At 64.2% G+C, this 15462-nt stretch overlaps 1 protein-coding gene across 1 annotated transcript in view; it reads left to right on the top strand.

Annotated features, from left to right (window-relative positions):
* The first annotated feature begins 1294 nt into the window (after positions 1 to 1294).
* Positions 1295 to 15462, top strand: part of EXD3 (exonuclease 3'-5' domain containing 3) — a 52445-nt gene continuing 38277 nt past the window's right edge. Inside the window, 8 exon segments of the mRNA XM_032398861.1 lie at positions 1295 to 1436; positions 1604 to 1627; positions 1630 to 1671; positions 2899 to 2968; positions 7319 to 7560; positions 7563 to 7612; positions 13013 to 13071; positions 14333 to 14467. Of these exon segments, the coding sequence (XP_032254752.1) occupies positions 1295 to 1436; positions 1604 to 1627; positions 1630 to 1671; positions 2899 to 2968; positions 7319 to 7560; positions 7563 to 7612; positions 13013 to 13071; positions 14333 to 14467 (764 nt within the window).

Raw genomic sequence — 15462 nt, 5'->3', positions numbered from 1 at the left:
AGCATTAAGTCCTGTGTTTGCCGAGAGTGTTTCTTACAAACATCTTTTTTTCTGGGCGATGAAGTTGCCTCTATTCCCAGTTTGCTGGGTTGTTTCTTAAATCATGAATAGAAATTGTGTTTATGAACTGCTCGTTCTGCATCTACTGAGAGGCGCATATGATTTCCCCTTTATTCCTCTAACGGAGCGCAGTGGTAGACGCCCAGCCCGTCAACGAGCCTTGCTTCTGGAATGCACCCAGCGTGTCCCTCCCCCTCCTGTGCGGTGCGTCCGTCTACCCACTGCTGTCTGTCTGGGTCCCTGAGTCTGTGTCCTCAGGTGGGCGGCCGGCCCTCCAGGCTTTGGTCCAGGTGTCCCCAGCTTTCCCTCTGAGTCTGGTCTTCCGCGGGAGCCCAGGGGGTTGCTGTTGTCCCCTCAATTCTTGGGTAGATTTGCAGGTGAAGTCCCCTGGGTGAGCCCCGATTTGACCTAGGGCATCTGTTGGTGACCTCCCCTCCCCCAACATGTGGGCTCAGGTCCTGCCTCTGACCACCACCATGTGGGGGGCATGGCCAGGGTCCTGAGTAAATGCAGGGCTTCTCCCACCTCCCTGGGCTGGGGCTGGACACAGGCTCTGAGCCCCATGGCCCCTGATGTCACCTGGCATCCGCGCTGGGCTCTGTAATGTCCTCGTGGGGCTGTGGAGGCCTAGGGTCGGACAGCGGCCGGGCATTTGCAGCAGGACTTGCTTAGTGAAGAGGGGTTTCTACAGCCCTGGGGGCGGTGCAGTGAGGCAGGGGGGACCCCGGAAGGGCCGAGCAGGGTGGTCCTGCCCTGCGGGCCGGGGGCAAGTGGCCGCAGGGGTGGGGCGGGCCCTCCCGAGGCAGCCAGGGGGCGCTCGTGGCTGTGGGTGACTCAGAGGCCGCTTTCTTTCCCAAAGTGGAGAGCAGGCCGCAGACACCTTCCCAGGCCAGCCCACCCTCCCGGGCATTGACCTTAAACCTGGTCTGAGGGCACAGTTCCTTTTCCAGCATGAGGGTGACCCCAACTTCCCCTGGGCCTGGTGTCCCAGTGGGGTCCCCGTCCTGACCCGCAGTCCTGCAGTGGGGCTGGGGACTTGGGCAAGCAAGAGAGGACCAGGGCTGTGGGGGGGGGGGCGCGTTGGGGAGCGGCCAGCTGTGTGGGGTGCAGCAGGGGCCAGGAGAGCGGGGGTGGGGAGGCAGAAGCCAGGACCACTCTGGGGCCTCACCAGGGGCTGGAGGCCAGACTTGGTGGGCCGTGGGTGGGGTGGGCTGGGACATACACGGAGGGCGCGATGGTCAGGGCTGCAGGCTTGGCCCTGGCGTCCACTGCCCCTTTCCCGCTCACACAGTGTGGCGACTCTGAGACGGGCCGCTCACCACCACTGGAACATGAGGCCTGGGCTTCCCCCAAGCTGTGGACAGAAGCCCGTCCCAGTGAGCACCGCGGATGGCCAGGCCACAGGTCCCAGGGAAGGGGCAGGGGGAGCCCTGGCCAGAGAGGGCACAAGAGTCCATGGACACCGGTGGCATCTGTGGGGGGCCCCAGGCGTTGGTCAAGGTGGGGTTGGTGGGCTCTGCATAGCCCCGTCTTGTCCCCCCAGGCCAGGACCCGCTCCTGTTCCTGCAGGCCTGCAGACGCTGTGGTCCACGCGGGAGCTGCGGCAGGTGGGTGAGCTTGTGGGCGTGGGCCCTCCTCTGGCCTCAGTGGGCCACCCTGTCTGAAAGTTCTGGCAGATGCATGGGGGCTGGAGCCCTGGGCTGACCCCCACTGGACACTGGTAGACACAGGCCCCCGAGGCTGAGAGCAGGAGGCAAGGGCCTGTGGCCACCACCCAGCTTCCGCACAGCACAGGGGACCCAGTGGGCCATGACCGCCTGTGTGGCGTGTGGGGCCGGAGTACTCACCAGTTCTCACTAGCCTTGCTCATGGCCTCCTGCCCCAGGGACAGCCTGTCTGGCCACCGGGAGATGCGTGCGGCCTGGGCCTGGAGGGCGGCTTTGCCCGTGCAGGTGGTGAAGGCACCGCCGGACCCGTGGGCGCCCCTGCCCCGCACTTTGCTCCCGGAAGCAGCAGAAGGATGAGGCGGCCCTGGTCACTGCAGTGAAGGCTGCAGGGCCCATGCGTGGCTGGAGGGATAAGGCCCGTGTCTCGTGTCTTGCCTCCCGCTCCCAGCTGAGGATGGGCAGAGTGTCCAGACCCGGACCAAGCTCACTGGGGCAGGCGTCCGGCGCAGGTGCACTCCAGGAAGGGGCTGCAGGCTTGCGGAGGAGGGGTGTCCGTGAGCTACGGAGGCTGAGGGCGCTCCTGCCAGGCCCACGGCTGGCTTTGTGGCGCGGGGGGACCAGCGCCTGGCTAACGGGTCAGCCAGACTTCTGGGGTCACCACCCGTGTGTGTGGGCGACAGGCCTGGGCTCCACGCACACCTGAGCTGCGGTGGCCGTCACCCTCCTCTCGACTGCCCGCGCTGAGGCTCTGAGCAGTTCTAGCCATCAGCTGGAGAAAGCCAAAGTTTCGGCAAAAGCCAAAAGCTCTTTTTAATTTTTGTCTCCCATGGCTTTGAGTTAATACAGAGGCAGGCTGACCATGTTATTTAGTGAACTGACTTCACAGATTCTCCAGCTCAGGCCGCCCTGTGTGTGTGGGATGCACCTCACCTGGTCATAGTGTGGTGTTTGTGAGCTTGTCTCTGTTCCTGGCGTCGAGGTGAACTAACCTCATAAACTGGGTTGAAAGCGTTCCTTCTGTTACCTTTCTCTGGAACCATTGGTTGAAGACCGGAATTCCTCGTTCCTAGAGGGTCTGGAAGAACGCAGACCGTCCTGCCTGGTTGGGCTTGAGCCCGGGTAGGGGGGGACCGTTTCTGGGGGGCTTTCCGTTTCTGGTTTCTTGCCCTAGGAAGTTTCCACCTCACTCGTGTCATCATGGCTGCCGGCCTGAGGTCCCCCACGGTTCTCAAGACTCTCAGGTGTGGGGGTCGAGGACAGTCCCTTGGCTCAGTGCTGTCCCGTGGCTGGTGCTGGCCCCGCCACGGTCTCTCTTCTTTCCCAGGTGCTCACTGACAGGTGTGCGTCCCCCGCTACGGTCCCTCCATCACAGGTCTCCACGGGTAGGGCTCTGTCGCCCGTCTTCTCGATCTTCATTAAGGCGTCTCCTTAGACCGACGTGTTCTTAATTTCCAAGCACACGCAGGGTTGTTTTGAGCTCTTTCGTGACTTGTTTCTGTCTATGAAGGAGCACGTCCGTGTTCTCATTTTCGGCGCTAGAGGCCTGCTGGGAGGCGGGTCTGTGTGCGTCTTGTGAGTGCCCTGGGCAGCTGTGTTCTCCGCCTGGAGCCAAGCTTCTGCCTGAGGGACACGTGCTGTCTCCCTTGGGTTCACTTGCCAGAACTGGTCCGGGGTGGGTGGGCAGGCACCGTGCCGCTCAGTATCTGAGCTCGGACCCCGGTGATGGCCCAGGGGCCGGCGGCCGCGGGCGGAGTGTCCCCACAGGAACCACAAGGCGGTGGGGCATGTGAGTGGCCAGGACAGAGGCTGCAGGCAGGGGAGGCGGGCTGGTGGGCTGTGGGGCCTGGGGCAGAGACAGGCAGTGGGTTTGGGGTGTCCTCAGAGCCCCCTGGGAGGGAACAATGGGAGAGATGGTAGGCACAGGAGGGCGAGCAAACGGGAACAACGGTGTTCCCCAAGGCAGGGCCCAAGGGGGCAAACCCCTGGAGCTTGCTTGAAACACTGGCTCTCTTGGGCAGGCCCCCGCTCTGCTGAGGACGGGTCCGTGGGGGCTCTGGCCCAAGCCCGCGTGGGGTGACTTCGGCAGCACTGAGTCCATGAGGTCCGGGGTGGGGCGAGCTCTGTGGGGCAGCAAGCCCACCTCTGGAGTGTGAGCCGGGGGGTGACAAGACATGGGCCCCAGCTGGATGGCAGAGGGGGGCTCGAGGAGTGGGCAGAGGGCAGGAGGGAGGGAGGGGGTGGCAGCCAGGGTTCCAGAGCCAGGGTTCAAGGGATTGTCAGCGTAGGCACCGGGACCACCAAAAGCTGAGGAGCAGAGTGGCACCAGAGAGGGGGCCATGGGGCCCGGACTTAAGCCTCCAGGACAAGGGGCAGCAAGTGGCCAGTGGGTGCTGGACAGTGTGTGAGGTCCACCCTGGCAGCAGCAGGGGCCGGAAGGGCAGGAGGGGCTCGCGGACGCTACCCCTCGGGGCCCCTGTGTTCTTCCCTGAATTTTCCTTCCTCCACCATTTTAGGCATGTTTATTGTCTGTCTGCATTCCCAGACCGGTGTCCTCCTGTCCCAGCACTTTCCCTGTCCTGTGGTGGTCATCACTCAAGGCGCATCGTCCCCGTGTGTTCTGTGGTTCTCACCTGAGCGCCTGTTAGTGAAGCTCTTTCCCGCCGGTGGCGGCCCCCGCGTGCCTACCGAGTGGTCACAGCACGATGGTGTTTCTCCTCCCCCGACGGTGTCTCCGGGACCCCCCAGCAGATGCGGATGCACGTGATGTCCCAGCCCAGGTGCGCGGGTGCCGACGGCAGCCCTGGGCCCTCGTAGGCCTCCTTTCCCACAGACCCTCTCCTTTCCCGGGTGTTTGTAAAGGGAGACTTGCCAGGTCTCCTGAGTTCCCACAGATACTTGAGGGGAAAGTGCATTTCACATTTGGTGAGCATGCCAACTTGCTCAAGTACAGTAGTTTTAAAATTAGGTTCGGACTAAGTAGATGCTTGCTCTGCATGTCCTGGGGAAGCATCATCCACACGGTGATGCGAGGACCAAGGCCCGTGTCCCGGTTCTGCACCCTGCTTCCTGCCTATGGCTCTGTGGGCGGGGCCCCCTGCCTGGGGGCTGCTGGGGGCTGCTGAGCTCAGCAGGGGCATCTGTGTGGGAGAGGGCATGCAGACAGGACACGGGTGACTCTCCGAGCTCCAGACCTGAGCAGCGCTTTCCAAGGAGAGAGTTCTGGCCCAGGCCGTCCCCAGGCTGCTCTCAGGGCAGAGACGTGGGAAGGGCCATGGGGCCAACAGCAGAGGGGGTCTGCGCCTCCCTGCTGACTTCCCCTCCGCTGTTGCTTAGTCACTGGCAGGGGGAGCGTGTGACCCAGGTCTGGTCAGCAGAACCCTGGGGAGGTCCCCGGGGGCTGCTGGAAGGCCTCCTCTCTCCAGGGAAGATGCCAGAGTGCAGCAAGGACCTGCCTGGCCCTCAGTGGTGACGCTGCCATCCGCGAGGCCCGCAGACCCCCGTGGGGCCTTGGCTCCTTCAGGGCTGCACCTACCTTGGCACCTGGGCTAGGTGAGCGTCGCCTCCACGGCGGTCCCGGGGATGGTGCAGGGCCATCTCTGCTTCAAGCCCCACTCCAAGCCACGGGCTGAGAGGCTCCCAGCGGCGGAGCGGGGGAGGCTTGGCTGCATTGGGTAGGTCAGGCAAGCCCCCGCACGACCGTCCAGCTTCCTGGGGGCCCCCGGAAGCTGACAGCCCTCCAGCTGCACTACTGGTCCCTTCAGCCGCTCTGCTGAGCCTTCTCGTGGGAGGGGACAGAGCCAGCACCAGCAATGGGCAGTGGCCATCTCGGAAGGACATGCCCCCTCGCTCCCCTTCTGCTGGCCACCACAGAAGGTTCCCACTGTGAAGGGCAGCTGGACGACCCCAACGGAAGGAGCTGGCCCCACAGTTGACCATGGGGTGGATCTGGGGGCTCCAGGGGCCGTCCTGCTGGGAAGGGGTCCGTGTGGCCTCCTGGGGCCCTCCTGGGCATCCTTCCGTCCAGCAGTGCAGCCAGACCTGGCCTCCCATCACCCTGTCACAGGACGGATGGTGGCTCTTTTGGAAAAGCCTTCGTTCTCTGTGGCCGCTGGTCAGTGGGCACTCAGCCCAGGGCTGGAGGGTCTCTCTTGGGTGGGATTCCTCCTTCCAGCCCGCTGCCCTGGGCCATGGCTGGGTACACACTCTCTGCCCGGCTGGTGGCCGGGGGCTGGGCAGGTGGGGACTGCCCAGGGGAGAAAGGAGACAGGTGTTTACCTGAGCTCACCTTCCAAGGAGAAGGGCTGGCTGGCCGGTACGTAGGAGCCGCAGATCCCAGCCACGCGGGCTCCCCGCTCTGCTCGGTGAGCCTCTCAGTGCTGCTCTTCGGAGCCCTGAACGGGAACTGTACGTGCACACGTCGGGACCAGACGAGAGCAGCCTCTTTCTAGATCTTTCCTTCCACGAGCAAGAAGGTGGTGGTGGTTCGGCCTCAGGTGTCTTTTCACACGTTCCTGGAAGGCACGGGGCAGCTGGCGGAGATGGGACAGCGGCCCCGTGGCCCCTGAGACACGAGTGTGGCCTCTGCCCGCCTGTCCCGGGGGTGGCAGCCCCACAGTGTCGGAGGCTGTGCTAGGGGTGCGCCCGTCTGCAGGTCTGCGGGGGCAGCCGGAGCCTCAGCGCCTCGCTCCCCACAGGGTGGCCTCGGGCGTCAGGGTGTCTGTTTCCCGAGCGCACAGCCCAGACCCTGCAGCTCCGCCCTGAGGGAGAAGCGTCTGGGGCTCCAAGCGGGTCTGTTACTGCAGGGTGTTTCGGGGAACAGCAGAGTCAGGCAGAGGGCAGCCAGGGCCAGCCACGCACCGGGGGGTGGCCCTCGGACGACACCCACTCCCTCCAGGTAGGGGTCTTTCTCCTTTTAGCTCCCACCCGTTTCCAAATCCTCTGTAGTACAAGAGGTAGAAAAGTCAATCAGAGGCAGTTTTCCCCCTTTTTTCTGTTTCCCGTTCCTCGCTGGGCCCCGCGACCACGTCACTGCGTCTGAAGGACCGCGTGTGTCCCGGGCACCACACAGGTTGTGGGGCGAGGCACGAGGACTGGAATCTCTCCGAGGGCTCCCGCCCTTGGTCAGCCTCGGGGATGAGCCCCCCATCTTCACGGGACCACGACTGTGGACAGCGGCTGCCACCCGGGACGCAGGGCACGGCGGGTCGGACCAGACCAGAGCCCCGAGGAGTGGGGGACGGCGCTGACTAGCCCCAGCTCTCTCTCTGAGCAGACCGCACTCTGGACCACGCAGGTGCAGGACGCTTTGCTGGAGGATTCGAGCACCACAGAACAACAGTGAGGTTCTGTCTCCACAGCCCCGGGGAGGCCCAGCGGGGGTTTGCCGCCTGGCCCCAGCCCCACCGGCCGTGTCCCCCCCAGCACCGTGGGCTCCACGCCTGCCCAAGCCGGCCTCTGGAGCCTGCTGCCTCCCTCACCCTTGCTGGGCGGGGGCTGGCGCCTCAGCATTGACTGTGCTCCTCGGTCTGTGGGCCTGACCCGCGGCCTCCCCACAACCACACATCTCCCTCACCTGTGCCTCTGCCCTCTAGGCCTTGCCCGCCTGGCATGTCCACCATGGGCACAGGACTCCTCGGCCAGGTCTGCCCCGGCACCGTGACCCCAGCTGCAGCCCGCACCCCCCGCTCCCCAGCCGAGGCTGGCTCTCTGGTCTCCCAGTGCAGTTCGAGGCTGAAGCAGCTGCAGGCCCGTGCGGTCAGGGTCCTCGCTGAGAGCCCTGCTAGTCTCGTGGAGCCGCTGGTCAGCATCCTCCAGCTGCAGGATGCCGACCAGAGCCCCTGCTGACTCACATCCACCAGCTTCACCGGGAGGGCAAGTTCAAAGAAGTGAGCATGACCCCCACGTGGGTCGTGGGTCAGGGCTGGGAGGGAGGGCCTCGGGGACACACCTTCTGATTCTTGGGCCGTGGGCCGGGTCTGCATGTGGGGTCAAGCAAGGGCTTGGCTGAGGGAGCTCACAGGGTCCACCCTGGCAGTGTCCTCTCTGTCCCTCCACTGTGGGGGGCTCCCCAGGGGTGGGGGGCTTCAGGTCTGGTGCAGAGGGTTTCAGGGACCAGCCACCCCAAGGGCCCAGCTCAGGGCTGTGCCAGACGTTGGGGTCCTAGGAGACTCTCATACTCACCAAGCTGAAAAAGAGTCGTGCGAGCAGCCCCCACCCCAGGACCTGGGGTCCTTCCTCTTGAGGTGCCCACTGGGTCCTCAGGAGGGGTCAGCGGCCCAAGGACACCCTGGCTCTGGCCTGGAAGTCCTGTGGCCAAGCCACTCACCTGAGATGCTGCTGTCCAGACTCATTCGTCAGTTCCCAGAAACACTTCTGGGGGGCTAAGAGGGTCAGGGGTGAGGGGATCCCTCTGCCCACAGTTGCCACCCCTTGGGCCTAGATCAGACAGCTGGACCTCCAAGCCCTCCCAGCCCAGAGCCTCCCAGGCCAGGGGAGCTTTTGCCAGGGAGCTCCCACATGACCCTTTGGGGTTGGAGGCCCCCTTCTCCCTCCTTCTGCCTCTGCCCAGGCCCACTCACTCGCAAGGTCGCTCGGCCTCTGTGTTGGCATGGCCTGTGGACGAGCAGCCCAGGTCCCTCGGGGCCCAGCTGCTTCTAGTTGCTGCTGGCTGGGGACAGCACCGTCCCCTTGTGTCCTCGTGGGGGGCCCTGCAGCCACACCCACACCCGGCCTGGGGACTGGCCACTTCGCTCCTGCTCCAGAAGCTCAGGAATAGCCCCTCCATAGCCCTGAGTGCTGTGCCTGCCACCTCTCTGGACCCATCCTGAGGCCCTGCCCTGGAGCGAAGGGGCCTCACCTGGGCTGACCCAACTCCTGCAGTTTGGTGCCTCACTTGGATCAGGTCCGGCCAGCGGGGTGCCCCGTGAGGGTCATACATCCTTGCTGTACCGGCTGGGCGGACCCCCATCCTACCTGTACCAGTGGTCCCCAGGACCAGCCCCTCGGAAATGATGCCCGTGTTTGTTTGCAGAAGTTCAGTGTAGGGCACAGATTACTGGTCATGACAGCAGAGTTCTCCAGTGCGTGCAATGCTTTTGGACCTGGGGCCATGCCGGGGGCAGGTCATTTGGCTCCCTTGTCCTGGGAAGGCCTGGGTCAGAAAGGGCAAATGTGGAAATGTGGGTTTAGTAGCTACAAATCTTTGGGTTAGAGCTTGTGGGGCTCTGGAGGGCTCGGTGGGTTTGTTGAGTCTCTGTTGTGAGTAGCACCGGCTCTCACTTAAGTCCAGAATTTTCCGAGAGAAGATGGAAGCGGGCCAGGAGCACCGGGAGTGGCTTGGCTCTGCGTGAGGCAGAAGGGCACAGGGGTCTGCGGTGAGTAGGGAGGGGCGGCTCCGTGTGGGGTGGCTCTGGGCGGTTGCTGCAGGACAGGGGTCCCCGCGGCATCCCTGGGCCCTGAGATGTGACGATCACCACGTGGGGAGGCAGGCGGTGGAGAGGTCCTGGGGCGCCCAGCTCAGGGGCGCGCTCTCACCGAGTCACAGGTCCAGCGTTCCAGGGGTATCCAGAGGCTCGCTCCTGGCTCACCTCCACCCACTGCCTCATCGGGCCCAAAGTCGAGCCTAACTGAGGGACAGCGGGGCTCATGAACCCTGCTCCCCACACCTGTGGTGGCTCAGGGCTCGGTGGGCAGGATCCCGGGCCCACCCCACGGGGGGGCCTTCTTCCCCGGGGGGCCAGTCCCAGCCTGGAGGCTCACTGCAAGGTAGGCCTCACCTGGGCCGCCAGTCCTCGGTCCTTGGCGGTGTGGGCCCTGTGTTGGTGGCTGTCATGCCCCGGCCCAGGCTCTTGTCTCGAGGCTGGTGAAGGTGCTGAGAAACCAAGGTGACCAGGCCAGCGACAATGTGGCCGGGGCTCCACTCCTGTGGCGCAGGGCCATTCTCCGCAGGCTGAATGAGCGGCTGGGCTTGCAAGAATGCGGGAGGCAGAAGGCGGGCTAGTGTTTCCGCGTCTTCTGTTACACCCGAGCCTTTCAAAGAGTGTCTAGGGCCGGCTGAATGCACCTCCCTCGCGCTCCAAGGCAGGAATCCCAACACAAAGGGGGCTCTTGTCCCGCACAGGCCCCTTCTGCGAAGAAAAGCCATTGTCCCCAAGCGGGGCGGCCCGGCAGGCGATGCACGCTCCAGTGCCCACCGCCGCGCCCGGCGAAAGGGACCGCATTCAGGCCTGTCCGCTCGGATTAGCAGGGACTCACGACTTAATGTGCGCCGATATTTCATGTCGAGGGCGGCGGCTGGCTCCGGGCAGGATGAATGCCCGCTTTTGTCTACTGAGTTATTTTATTTACATTTTTTAAACAGCTTATCAAGGTAAAAAGATAGCTTTGCTTCGGGGGGGTGGGGGGGAAGGCCCCTTGGCTCCAGGCCCGAGCTGAGCTGTGGAGGTGGGAGGCAGGCCCGTCCTGGGTCTGAGGCTGCTGAGTCTGGGCTTGGCTGCCTGGGCACCTGCCTGGCGCTCCTGCCCAGCGGAGTGGGCAGCCCGGGGGTCCGTGGATGCTCTTCCCACGGTGACCACTCCAGCCCCTCCCCAAAGGCAGTAGCTCTGGCACCTGTCTGGCCAGAGGGGTCCCCAGCCTTGCTCTGACCCAGCTGCTGGGCAGCCCAGTGCCTCCCTTCTCAGTGGCCTCCATGCAGAGGCCAGGAAGGCCAGGGAGGTGCCAGGGAGGCCCATTCCTCGGCAATTTCCTTTTGTGGGGTCTGAGCCCCTCCCACCTTCCCTGCTCATCACAGGTGCCTGAGTCGGCAGGTGATCTTCCTACACCTGCTGGGTCCCTCATGTGACCAGGCAGTGGGCAGCTTGGTCTGCTATCACCTCAGCAGAAGCTCAGGCAGAAAAATGACCAGAGACGGATCCTAAGCCAGGCCTGATGACAGGGGTAGAACTACATGGGGCTCCCCCCCAAGACGGAAGCCAGGCCAAGGGTTCTGCTGTCAGCCATCCCCCCACGGCACCCTCCCTGGCTGCCCCCTTCCTGCCCACCGCACCCCTGGGCCACAGGTGCCGAATGAAGGCACCTCCCGAACTGTCCCTGGGGTGCCTGTGGTCATCCAGCTCTGGGCACGCTGGCAATGCACGCAGGCCGCAGGGCTGAGAGAGGTCACCCTGAGTGCTGGCTGCATGGAAAGCTGGTTGCTCTGGAGGGACCAGGGAGAAGAGAAGGGCCATGCCGAGCACGCTGACCCCCGTTACGACAGTCATTGTGTGGCCAGGTGGGGTGTGCTGAGGCCCGAGCTGCCCGCCCGGGGTAGGTAGGGCTGGCCCCAAGCGCAGCTGGCACCTCCACACCGGCCCCCACCCCCTCAGCCAGTGGGCACCACGGACCAACCAGAGCCCTGAGGGCTGGGATTGGCACCGAGGACTACCCTGGCCTCACTGGCTCCTTAAGGCAGAGGCAGTCCCCGTGGGCAGAGGGACGGGACCCTCAGGGAGGCTGGTGACGGGGGCTGGCTGCCCTCTGTGGCAGAGCCCCTCCCGCGGCTGTGAGGGGCAGTGCCCGCCGCGCCCCCTTCCACCCAGGCCACCATTGCCGGCTGCCCCACACCCCAGGATTCAGAGGGCTTGTTGGGCGGGTGGGGGGCCAAGATCCCCCCATAGCCCCACTGAGGGCTGGGGCCTAGAGCACAGATGAAGTCTTGTCCTTAGGGGGCAGAGGTAGCGGCTGGTAGAGACTGATAGCCCAGCAGAGGTGGTGGGGGGAGGGGGAGGCCCAGCCCCCCGGGGCCTCTGTGCCCCCTCCTCCTACCCCCCTTGCCTTATGGCTCCCCCCGCTTCATCTCTCCCCGGGTCACTGGCCCACGGCCTGGTCTGAAGGATGGGAGGGTCCCGAGCCCCCAGGTATCCCTCCCACAGCCCCTTCCCGATGGTGGCCTGGCCTGAGCAAGCCCAGCTCCGGGTGTTGGCCCTGGAGGAGCCAGGAAGCTAACCGGACATGGCAGATGCAGGACACAAGCAGTAGGGTTCGACCACCCCAGTTTCCCTTCCTGGATGGGGGCCCTTCCTGGATGGGGGCCTGGTGCTCCCGTGGCTTCTCAGGGGGTCTCCCATCCAGAAACAATAAGGTCCTCCCTCCTCCAGCCCCTGGCCCCTCCCCAGGCCCTGCCCCTCTGCACCCTCCCCCGGGCCCCCGCGGGGCCTGGCAGCGGCCAAGCTCCTGGACCTCGGCCAGGCTGTGGAGGCGCCGGGTCAGCGCCGCGCAGGGAAAGGCCCCTGGCCCCGCGCCCCCGCCCCGCGCGATCCAGGCCGGAGGCCTGAGCGAGCCTTTCCCAGGCCGCTATTTTGGTCCTTTGTGTGAGCTGCGTGGGGCGGGGCGCCCGGCTGCTCCCCCGGTTATTTTTGCTCATAATGGGAGTGCGATGTATGGAAATTATTAATAGTAGCCGGGCCTGCGCTACGTGCGGGCACTCAGGGCCCCGGGCGCTCTCCACGCTGAGTCGCAGGAGGGTCCCTGTGGCCGTGAGCAAGGGCCGCGGGGAGGGGGGGGGTCAGGGCTCTCGGCGGTGCCCACTTCCCCATTCCTGGGACTGCTGCGCTCCCTGCCTCACCAGGACGCAGCTGGGTTCAGAGCCTCTTTCTCTGTGGACCAAAGGGGCAGCGCTGTGCATCCCCCAACACACAGACCCCACCACTCCCCCTGGGGCCAGCCCACCCTTTTGGACAGACAGCTATGCACTCATTAGTCGTTTTGGGGTGCACACAGAGTATGCCTTGTGGAAAGTGCTCAGAGGCGCCTGCACCTCAGGGCCACAGTCCCTCAGGCCCCCAGGGTGCACAGCCCTGGCCCCTGGCTGTGAGCACCATGACTGGCCATGCCCGGCACTTGCAGGCGGAGGGCACACTTCTGGGCGGTATGCGGCAGGTGAGAGCAGGTGTGGGGAAAGCAGTGTGCTAGTGTCTGGGGGCAGGTGACAGAGCTCCTGCCTCTTGTCTGCCCCTCCCTCTTGGTCCTCTGTCCACTCATGGGCAACCCCTGACCAGAGCCACCTGGGCCCGGCACCCACCCTGACGCCCCATCCAGGCCACACCCCAGCCTGGCAGGACCCACCTGCCGGGGCATTCCCCCCTGCCCCGCCTCCTGTGGAGCCTGGCCTGTCTGCCCAGAGGCTTTGGGTTCCAGGCCGTTGGACCTGTGCCCTCAGTGACTGGGAGGTGTAGAAGGGGGGAGCGCCCGCCATGGGCTGCCTGCTCCCCACCAGGCCCGGTGTAACCTGCTGCATTTGTGATCAGCAGGCCGTTATGCTGGGCTTGAAGCTGAAGCTGCAACTCGAACTTGATGTTGAAAAGTAAGTGTCGGGCGCCTGGGGGGCTCGGTCGTCAAGCGTCTGCTTCGGCTCAGGTCATGGTCCCAGGGTCCTGGGATCGAGCCCCACATCGGGCTCCTGGCTCAGCGGGAAGCCTGCTTCTCCCTCTCCCACTCCCCCTGCTTGTGTTCCCTCTCTCGCCGTCTCTCTCTGTCAAATAAATAAATAAAATCTTAAAAAAAAAAGAAAGAAAAGGTAAGTATCTTTTCACGAAAATCATTTAGGTTCTGACTTGGATAAAGCCTGGGTCTCTAGAAACATGATTTGGGGAGGGGGTTCTCCTACCACTGAGCCCTGGCTTTGCTCCTCACTGGGTGGGGCTGGGGGTGCTGGAGGGCAGGGGTCACGTGTGAGCACCCGACCCTGCAAGGAGGGCCCGAGGGGGTGGGGCCCAGGAGGGCAGTCCCTGGACTTAGGTGTAACATGCTCGGAAGGCAGTGGCCAGAGGGTCTCTGAGGAATGGGGCTCCCCGTGAGGTCCACCTCCTGAGGTCCCAACCTCGCAGATGGGTCCCTGTTCAGTCTGGGCTCCAGGCAGCCTGACCCAATGTGGTCACATGGAGAGGACAGGAGGTGAGGAGGGGTCTACTGTTGGGACCACTGGCAGGGGGCTTTGTTGAGGCCTGAACTCTTGCGGTGGAAAGGGCCTGAGTGTCCCAAGGCCCAGAGCCACGGCCAGGGGCCTCCTCTGAGCTTCCGGGCGGGCTTGGGCAGCTCAGGGCTCTTGCGGGCACCGTGCACGGGCATGCCCCCTGCGCCAGTGAGGAGGCACTTGGGCCATCGGGGCTGCTGCCCATGCTTGGTCTCCCTCCTGCCTCCCCGCAGCTCAGTGAAGACAAGGGGACAGCTGATCTTCCCCAGGATGCCCCTTGCCTCTGGGGGCCTCCAGTCCTTTGTAATGAAGATGGGGATGACCACAGAGCCCCGGGACCAGGCCCAGGGAGCAGTGGGGCCTGCATGTGTTTGTGTGCGTGTGTGTAGGTGTGCGAGCACAGGGCATGGGCTGGGATGAGTGCACCGGGCCCTGGGAGCCAGTCTGGGGTGTTTCACGGATGTAGTCAGACACTTGGCCGGGCCTCTGCACTCCCTGAGGGAGCCAGGTCACATGGAGGGGCCTCGGGTCCTCTCAGTCCGGATGCTCTGGCCACGCCTCCTCTGGGTTGGGGGTGAGTCTGGGGTCTTGGCCGGGGGTGGAGGTGCCAGGCGCCTGCAAGGCTGTGACCTGAGGATGTGCTCCCCGTAGATGGGAGCACCCCACTGCTCCTCCAGGACAAGGTGACCCTCGTGGAGCGTTATGTAGCCGGCTTCCCGGACCTCCAGAGGAGGCTGCTGGCCCTCCTGGACTCCTGGTGCCAGCCCAGCTTTGACGTCAGAGTCGTGGCCAGGTAAGCCCCATGGGGGCCCAGGGTGGGGCAGGGGGCGGCAGGCGCTTGGGAAAGCCATGTGTGTGGCCCGCACACGCCGCGGCTCGGTCAGCCAGAGAGGGACCTGCTTCTGGAGCCCAGAGGCTGCACCTGGCAGGAACCAGACGAGACACAGTTAAGTCTCTTAAATGAACAAAAATAATTCTCCAGGTTGCGTGAACAATTTACTACACGCTGGAAGTCACAGCGCCTGTCCATTCACTCATCTCTTCGCCTCATAAATCTCATCGGTGACTCCCGTTGGAGCCCATGTGGGGTCACTTGAGCTGCACACACACGTGACGCGAGGGTCGCCCGAGTGTGGGCGTGGGGTGGCATCTGCTGGTCACATATCTGCGGCGGCCACAGCATGAAGCAGCACTTGGCTGTCTGTGGAGGCTCCTCGAGCCTCCCGTCCATCTGCAGGCACTGGGGGCCTGATCCGGCGCCATGAGCCACCCAGGCCTGAGACCACCCCCCTTGAGATGCAGACCCTGGGCTCTGGGGCCGACCTCCCTGGATCCACCTGCCCTGGAGCTATGAGCAAGTCACTCTCACTTCCTGGGTTTATTTCCTCAGCCCTCACATGGGGCTAATTTTGCCTGTCTCAAAGGGTTGTGTGATTTAACATGCTACGAAGCAGACAGAGCGCGCGGGGCGCCCAGCCCGGCACACCTAGCGCTGGCTGTCATCACCGTTACTGTATATTTGGAGAGGGACATAGAGCAACACCTGACTGGCTCAGTCAGTAGCATGAGGCTATTGATCTTGGGGTCTTGGGTTCGAGCCCCATGTTGGGTGTGGAGATTACTTAAAGTATTTTTAAAAATGAGAAGACAAGGGGCGCCTGGGTGGCTCAATCGGTTACGCGTCTGCCTTCAGCTCAGGTCGTGATCTCGGGGTCCTGAGATCCAGCCCTGCATCAGGCTCCCTGCTCAGCGGGGAGTCGGCTCTCCTTCTGTCTGCTGCTCCCCTGC

The sequence above is a fragment of the Phoca vitulina genome, unplaced genomic scaffold (assembly GCF_004348235.1).
Source record: "Phoca vitulina isolate PV1807 unplaced genomic scaffold, GSC_HSeal_1.0 scaffold121, whole genome shotgun sequence".
Taxonomy (NCBI): Eukaryota; Metazoa; Chordata; class Mammalia; order Carnivora; family Phocidae; genus Phoca; species Phoca vitulina.
The sequence above is the reverse complement of the archived record's forward strand: the minus strand, read 5'-3'. Positions and strand labels throughout refer to the sequence as shown.